Here is a 9,047-nt window from a genome sequence, read left to right as displayed (position 1 = left end):
CGCCGCAGAGCCATCGGCGTATCACCGGCCGTAGCGATGTCCCGCCCCAGTCGGTGATAGGCTTAGCCCACTGTCATGTAAGGAGCTCTGGCCGGCTTCTTACATGACAGTGGGCTCAGCTTATCACCGGCCGGGGCGGGACATCGCTACCGCCAGTGATACGTCGACGCCTCTGCGGCATCCCTGTCCCCAGGAAGTTGAATGACGTCAGCACTGCCGGACCGTGAGGCCTGTGCCCGACCAACGGGGGCTCATAGAAAGGTATGTATGAGTTTATTTTGTTTATTCTTGAGGCACGGGCACATAGAAAAGTGTTCCACTACAGTTGTCCTTTAAACAAGATCATATTCTCAATCAGATCTTAAAGGGGTATTCCAGGCAAAAACTTTTTTTAATATATATCAACTGGCTCCGGAAAGTTAAACAGATTTGTAAATTACTTCTATTAAAAAATCTTAATCCTTCCAATAGTTATTAGCTTCTGAAGTTTTCTGTCTAACTGATCAATGATGATGTCACGTCACGGAGCTGTGCATGATGGGAGAATATCCCTTGCATGATGGGAGAATATCCCCTGCATGATGGGAGAATATCTCCATAGGAGCTGGACAGCTCCCGGGACGTGAGTCATCAGAAAGCAGTTAGACAGAAAACAGCAACTCAACTTCAGAAGCTAATAACTATTGGAAGGATTAAGATTTATTAATAGAAGTCATTTACAAATCTGTTTAACTTTCCGGAGCCAGTTGATATATAAAAAAAAGTTTTTGCCTGGAATACCCCTTTAACCACAGGCTGTAAATATGTTGCTAAGAAAAATGCAACTCTCGGCAACCTTGTATCTCCGAGCTTTTTCATGAGATCTCCTATCATTTCAAAATCAAACACCTGGCTTTCCTATGCAGGGAGAACACAATGCAGAAAAAGTAAGTGCCCTTTATGTAAGTACATGATCAAGATTCAACATTTTTTCTTATACTACTTGCTGCACATACCCCATCAATACTTACATTTCTTGTGAATCTGATCACGTTGTGAATTGCATCAATTGTACAACTTGCCGCGTGCAATATGTCTGTTCCACCTCCCCCAAATTGAAAACTCAGATCTCAGAACACTTAGCAGGGTCTCGTGCACAGAGACTAGTTCACACACGTGCGCTTTCGGGTCCCAACATTTCCAAGAACGACATGAAGGGAATCTTTCCACCTTACGGGTGGTTCCCATTGAGAAAGTGATCCGTCCACCCAGAGGTGGAGCCTGGAGATGCAAACTATTAGCACGCGAGGCATATTGGATCATAAAACTTGGTACACGCGCACCCAAGGGCTTGAATAACCGCTCCTACATCATGTTACACGACTAATATGGGCAACATTCATTTTTCATTATATACCTTTCCGTGGTATACACCAGTATGATACAGTTGTATTTACTTAACTTATGTTCATACATATTCCAATGTATTTATCTGCTGCTTATTAGTATTCACTAATCATATATTCAGAGCGGCTATAGCATGAGATAGATTTGTTAATATATACATATATATTATTATCGCTCTGCTTTGTATATATACTGTTGTATTATTTTTTTCCATTCACCCCTATTTTCTTTTTAGCAATTTACTATGCTTTGCAATTTTCTATAATGTTTTTTGCATTTTTATTCTTCCGTGTATTTTCTCTATAGAACCCTTTAGCTTTATTTCATTTCTGTTTTGCTTAACATGCAATATAAGGTTAAAATCCAGAACACAGGAAGTCAGGTGACCATTGGAAATGTGGGAGTGTGCTTTTTCCAATAGTGTCTATTTATTCGGGCTTCATATCTCTCTATACCTTGAAGAAGGGTTTTACCCGAAACGCGTCTGTGTTTTTGCACATTTTTAACCTTTCTTCCTTTTTGTGTAAGAATTTTTATCATGAATTAAATAAAGCTTGAAGTTTTATACCATTCACAAAGTATGGACTAGAGTGCTGGTTTCCTCCCTTGGCTAAAGAGATTCCTTTTCATTGCTCTCATTGTGCTTCCAGCAGCTACGCCCTTGCACCTGGCCAACTTGGATAATTGGAGCAACAATGTGGTTACTATCCTAAAAATAAAAAAAAATAAAAATTACAAATAAAAAACACCTTTTGACATCTTTCCCAGACATGTCAAAAGTTTTAATCACACCATAAACTTACCCGGCCTATAACTAGTGATCGCAGCATGTCTCAGGGATGACACCTGTTGCGATCAACATTTCAGAGGATGACCCAAACCATGATGGATGTCTCAGTGACCAGCATCACAAATCAGCAATAAGATATGCCACTGCCTTACCTTCTTATGTCCCCAATCAAGATAATCTGTCTAATGTGGCCATTTCTAAGCGAGTCTTTTATGTATAAAAACACTGTAGCTGAATAATTCCCTTGATGAATTCACAGTGCAGAGTACATGCTTAGTGCTGAGATGAGCTTAGGGAAAGATAAGCGTTTTAAAGCAGATACTTTGTTTGTGTTGAGAAGATTATCGAGTGATTGCAAGAGAGATAAACATTACAATTCAGAGCTGTAATGTGCTAAATATTGAACCCGAGTGACTCTTGTCATAAGACCATCAGGATTGAAGTTGGTACAGGATTTGAAAAAACATGGCTGTTTTCTTAAAAAAAAAAAAAAGTCGGACCCTCTGAAATCACTTATGCCCTATCCTGTGGTTCCAGAGTTCCCCTTTAAGCCCTATTTATTTCAGTAGATGTGAGCTGCCGGTTTCTTTAGTAAAGCAGCCATGTTTTGTTCTAAATCCGGTGCTGACCACATTTTAGACTGTTTTTAAAATAAACAATTTGGAATATTCTATCTAAAATTAAAATCCAATTTTACAGAACCCAATTTTTTCTTCTTCCTGGGATGTGTGTACGGCAGGGCTTGACCAATTTAAGCCAGGAAAAAAAGTTATGAGTCAGGACGCCACGTAACGTGACGTCACACAATGGGATGTTATATGACATAATATGACCAGTCATTAGTGTCCCCTCATCTCCCCCTGTGTGTCACAGTAATTACTTTCCCCTACCTCTGCCTCCATTCCAGTGCTGATCCCCCGTTCGGTGTTCGGCTTGGGATTTCTTCAGTCAGCGCTTTGATGTCATGTGATGGCTGCAGCCAATCAACGGCCTTGCTGTGAAGCTTTATACGCCTGAGTACAGAGCATCATCGCCGTGGCCGCTGATTGGCTGCAGTAGTCACCTGACATCTGCTGCTCATGTAACACAGGAGCGCCAACCACAGGCAGAACAGGAGATCAGCGCAGAAATGTAGACAAAGGTAAGAAAACTGTTTATTTATTTTTTTTCCCGTTTTTTTTAAAGGGTGGATAACCCCTCAAGTGCTTAGTTGCCATGGTGACCTGGCAGCGGGGATTTGTCAAATCCTAATGTACAGTATTTCATTGTCAAATTAAACATTGCAATGTTTGTAACTCTATTGTGTTGAATGAGAACTACACAATATTCCCTGTTATGCTGTAGAACAGCAGTCTTAGTTACTATACCATACTGTGTTTGTTAAATAGATTTACAGCCCTGTTCTCTGTCCCTGCCTATGTGCTGGATTGCAATACTGTGAAGTGATGACTGGATTAGGGACGGGTTTTGTTGACTCTTGGTCTCCTTTGAGGATCGCTGTCACTATTATCATTGGTTACTCTAATGACTCAGTAATGTCTTAGCATCGTGTACTGTAGATGGTCTAATCATGGTTATAAGGTAGGAAGATAACTTCATTTAGATAGAATCAAACAAACATCTCTTTTTTAACAGATTATTAGAGGGGTTATCCAGCCTGATAAAATAGATGGATTTTCCTCAGGATGGACCACCAATATTAGATTGATGGGGGGGGCTGACTCCAAGCACCCCTGCTGCGGCACTCATGCACTTGTCTCTGCATCAATGTACTTTTAGTAGCTGTGGCACAAGGAACTATATCTTTGTCAGCTTCATTTGACTGGACAATGCTGTCGTTCATTCTTGCATGTGCCAGAATGAACTCTGGTAACCATTGAAGAGGCGGTGACCCATCACACGGGTGTTGCAGCCCCTTCAGACAGCTGATTGGCAGGGGTGCCAAGAATCAGACAGCCGCCCTTTTTAATGTTGAAGACCTGTTCTGGTTATATACAGAATTTGTCTTTAAAAGGTAATGAAAACAGAATTTAAAGCAATAAATTGCGTACCTTTTAAACAGTCATGGTTTTTGTGGAGTTGCTGGAACTTATAAGGAGGTATGAAATCACTTTTCCAATAGATAACATAATGTACAATTTGGTGCATAGCTATCAAGCCAAATGTTACCAGTCTAAATAATATTTACTATAATCAAATTGAATGTTTGGTTGACCTAGATTTAAAAATTTATGTTTGGGTCTGTTCACACTGACGCTTCTACCGAATTCATGATATAGGTGTTGGATTTGTTCAGATTTTTCATTATATCCCCTTTTAATGATTAAGGAATTTATTGGCTTTAGGTTTTATTACTAGAAAAGTTACTACTAGAAGTAGAATAGTTTAGTATTGTACACTACTTAGGCGGTCTGTGAGCTTAAAGGGGCTATTCAGCTTCAAAAACTGTATCCAAAGGATACGGGCTTAGGTGTACGATCGCGTGGGGGGGGGGGGGGGGGGTCCGACTGCTAGCAACTGTTCTTCCAAATTAACCAAATGCAGTAAAATAGATTAGTATTTGGTATCTACCATGCTTTTTATCACCTTTGTTAGATAACATACATCACCTAGGAGGAAAATGTGGATCAACTTTAGTAGTATGTGTTTGGTGACCTTTTTAGCAATGTCAGGCTTCAGTGATCCAAAGTGATCTCTGCTTTGTATAAAGACAGACAACTGTGATTAAACATTGGGTTTTGGGGGGCATGAATAAAAAGGCTTATTGACTTGTGTAATAACTTTGCAATAACAGATTTTTAACCAATTAATTAACAGAACTTACTTTTGACCATTTTATGCAGCTGCTATTTGTTCACTCTCTCACCTTTTTATTTGTGTAGTTTTAGGTTTTAAGTAACAATTCTTACAGGGGTCAAACATTACAAGGGTTCAGTTGTTTGTCATATTTAAATTAAATGACTTATTTATTTTAAAAAAACTAGGTGTTCATGTATCGTAAAATCTATAACCACAACTAATGCTAATGTATGTTTAGGCTGCGTTCACACTGGAGCTTGTGTCCTGCTCCAAATGCTTTTCTCGTGCATTCGTTTTTATAGATCCATTTTAAAGCTATGCACATTCTCATTGTCATCTGTTTTTATCCATTGTCATCCATTTTATGATCGCTTCAAATTACATTGAATCTGGAAGCAGAAGAGCAGAAAAAAAATGTGCAGGCAGATCGCTGCACAAAATATGCCAACGCAGCCCTACAGGCCCTGTTAACTCTAATGGGGTGACCGTCCTTTTACTAGATGGCTGCAGACCGTAAGAGTGCTTGCTAGGTTTTTGTTTTTTTTTCCTTACACAGATGTGAACATTGCCTTAAAATGTCATGTGTTGTATTAGTTTTTCATTTGTTGTCCTTTTGACTTTATTCTAAATAGATTTGTTGTCTGCAAGGTACAGGATAGTGAATGCTGTGCTTTAGTGCTCGTTCACACTATGGAATTTCCGCTTAATGCAGGCTCCCATTGATTTTAATGTAATTTTGCTGCTCAGTCCACATATCGGAAGATACTTTGAAACCTCCTATGAGGAATTTGATACCAGCAGACGATTATACATGTTCAGTCTTCTGGTGGAACCTATGGATCAATAAAACTGACTTGTGAACGCAGCCTAGACCAATATTTAAAAAAAAAATTCATGTAACCTTTGTGTTAAACATTACATTTCCATATATTTGTTTCCCCAGCTAAGCCATCATCATCATCATCGTCATTTCAGCCACCATTTTTTTTTCTCTCATTTAGAACAAAATGAAACAAGTAATGACTCCTCAGATCTGGGAAACCTTGTCGTTCCTGAGATCAGTGTGACAAATGTGTCCGGAGACAGAATCGGGAATGGGGAGAGAGTGAAATCACTAACAGAGACTGATACTCAGCATATTCAGGCAATGCAGGATATCTGTTCAGAAGCTAGAGCTGGGGGCAAGCCAGAGATCAGAAGGCAAAAATCTGTAAGGAAATTGATGGAGCACGGAATGGCATCACCTGGCAGAGTGCAGTGTTAAATCACTTGGTAGATGGGCGTCAAGGTATTGGCAAGTGAAAGGGTCACAATGCATGGGTGTACACACTAAAGTGTTTAGATATGAGCGGAGTTAAGCATGCTTGTCTTGTATATTACTTTACACTGTACACAACTTGCTTTGATTCCATCCAGCCACCACCTTCAGGTGGGTACATGGAAGACTATCAGAGTGCATGAGAGCATATATCTCTTCAGCATACCATTTATGTAAAGGAATATATGCGAATAGAGGGTTTCTGCTGTACTTTTGGAGTAGTATTACATGAATTCTATTGGTGAGTTACATCATGCATTCTACGACCTTTCCATTTGTTACCTGGAAGATTTAGAGTTTGCTGTGACTTCAATGTTCTCGCGATCTTCTTCTCTTACTTGCATGATTAACACCAAAACTTTTCTTCCCAATCTGCTCACGCATGTTTCTTTGAATCCTAATGCTTATATCTGCACAAATTTAAATTTACTCCCTTTTATTTGATTGGTCACTGGGTAAGTATTCAATGACATGGCTCCCGATGATTTGGCTTTGGATGGCACATTAGCTGTAGAGTGTCCTTGTATCTTCTACAAAAAACTGTGATGTTGACTTTGCCTTTCCTTCCTCTAGACTCTGCAGATTTAGCGCTACCAGATGAGCTGACAGAAATAGCGGAGGTGGATGAAGGTTTTTGTTCAAGGGCCGCCTCGAACTCCAGCCAGTCTGCCCTGTCTCACAGCAGTAGTGGCAGCTTCAGCAGACCACCATTAGGAAAGGCCCAGAGAAGATCTCTTGGAGCCCGGGCTGGGATTAAAGAACGGGATTCTGGGGGAGATTCTTGCCGTGAGCATCTCAGCAGGAAGCAGAACCAGCGGGCTATGAGTGAAAACTTGGAGCTGGTGTCTTTGAAGAGACTGACTTTGACAACTAGCCAGTCCCTCCCTAAGCCTGGTAGTCACAGTCTTGCACGAACTGCAACATCTGTATTCAGTAAATCCTTTGAGCAGATGAGCGGGGTGGCAGCTTTACATAATGCTGTAGGCGCCAACAACGTTGGTACAGGCTCTTGTGTGGAAACAAATCGGTTTAGCGCCTGTAGCCTGCAAGAGGAAAACCTGGTGTACATTTCTGAGAGGACTGAGCTTGCAGTGCCTGGTAAACCTCAACCAAATCTCCATCACAGGTCCCCAAGTATCTGCATCACCCTGTCTACCGACTAAACCTTGCAGCGATGTATTTTGTGGAATTGAATGGGGATCTCTGATTCTGTTGACCCCTGTTTTCGAAAGTGAATGACAAAACGTGTATACAGTAACTTGCCAAAGCTTTTACATGCTACCTTACAGAGCATTAAACAGTTTTGATACATTGGTTGGGTATCTAGCCATAGGTTTTTGAGCCATAGATATCGTATCGACTTTAAAGTGCATCTTTTTAACATCTTGCTGCTTAGGTAGCCATTTTTGTAAACAGATATTCTAGAAAATTAGGCTTATTCACGTGATAGTGGCTGTAGGCACAGCACTTGAGGAATGGGTGACTATAGAAGTGAAGACATGGCGTCCGCTACAGTTTGATATAGCACTTTAATGTAGATTTTATTGTTCCTAAGAGGCCTACACTAAAGAACATACCACAGACTCTACGTGAGTGTGCCAGCAGATGGCAGTGTAATGTACCATATGCTAGTGTTTTCAGGTCTCTTGCTGGTTTGATAGACATTAGCAAAGTCATAAAGTTTTGTAATGTTTCACATTTTTGTGACTATATTTTGTTTTCCAAAAAGTCATTTTTTATGGTTCCTTGTGGACTTTTTTTTTTTTAACAATATTTTAATATTTAGCAAATTCCTGAATATTTTCTTATGAAACGTTTTTTCTTTTTTTTCTTTTTTTATGCCAGTTACAAAAAAATACTCATATAAGCCATACTTGTTGATATAACTTACGCATGCAGCTCGGTGCTCATGAAATTAGGAAATAAGGGAAGATTACTTTGTAGTAGACTTCATAGTCTATATTCCTCAGCAATTCAAGGAACATGAGGATTTTTTTTTAAATGAACATTCTTTTCGACAGATCACAAAGCACATCCTCAAGATTAAATGGCAGAAAGCATTCAGCCACCTGCTGCCAAATTGTAACAAAGGGGTTTTAATGGAATCTTGTATAGGAAGGTAGGAGAACACAGAATGATGAAGATAGTTTTCAAATAAGTGTACAGTTGATGTGAATCCTGCAGTATTATAGGTGGGTATAAAGCAAGTGACCAGTGCATACAGTGGATGTGTAAGAACATCACTTACTGCATTGGCTTCTCAATCATTGCAAGTGTTCCAAATGTTGGTGTGGGTTTGTTTTTTTCCAGACAAGTGCTGTAACATAATAGGATTAGGAATACCTATGCAAGTGGACATCTATTGGGTATATTCTGTCATTGTGAAATCTTGGCAAAACACAGATTTTCTTGAATATATCCTTTGTACCTTCTGCTGAAAATAGATTTGGGGAAACTGTATTTTCTCATATACACCTCCACCACTGTAGTCAATAGATGAAGTAAATGAGATGTTAATATCATACCCACATGCAAATGCAAGCAAAAACCATAAAAAAGTTGACCTAAAACTTTTATGTAGTCATTGGATATTGGATAAAACAAAGAAAGAAAGATACAGCGCTCCATGGTGTATTAAAAGATAAACCTGTGGGGTATATAGAATACAAATTCACCGCTCACCTATGGAGGTTGTGTTTCCACATACACAACAATGATGAGCGCATGTAGTGATGGTGTCCGCAGCCAAACAGT

The 9,047-nt window shown here is 39.7% G+C and overlaps 1 protein-coding gene across 1 annotated transcript in view; it reads left to right on the top strand.

Moving 5' to 3' along the window:
- Positions 1 to 7,005, top strand: part of HYCC1 (hyccin PI4KA lipid kinase complex subunit 1) — a 369,003-nt gene extending 361,998 nt beyond the window's left edge. The window contains exons 12-13 of the mRNA XM_056519772.1: positions 5,977 to 6,263; positions 6,867 to 7,005. Coding sequence (XP_056375747.1) covers positions 5,977 to 6,239 — 263 coding nt within the window. The 3' untranslated portion in view covers positions 6,240 to 6,263; positions 6,867 to 7,005. The remainder of the gene's footprint in view (positions 1 to 5,976; positions 6,264 to 6,866) is intronic.
- Positions 7,006 to 9,047: the final 2,042 nt, after the last annotated feature.

The sequence above is a fragment of the Hyla sarda genome, chromosome 5 (genome assembly GCF_029499605.1).
Source record: "Hyla sarda isolate aHylSar1 chromosome 5, aHylSar1.hap1, whole genome shotgun sequence".
Lineage (NCBI taxonomy): Eukaryota > Metazoa > Chordata > Amphibia > Anura > Hylidae > Hyla > Hyla sarda.
This window is presented reverse-complemented; position numbering and strand designations above follow the sequence as displayed.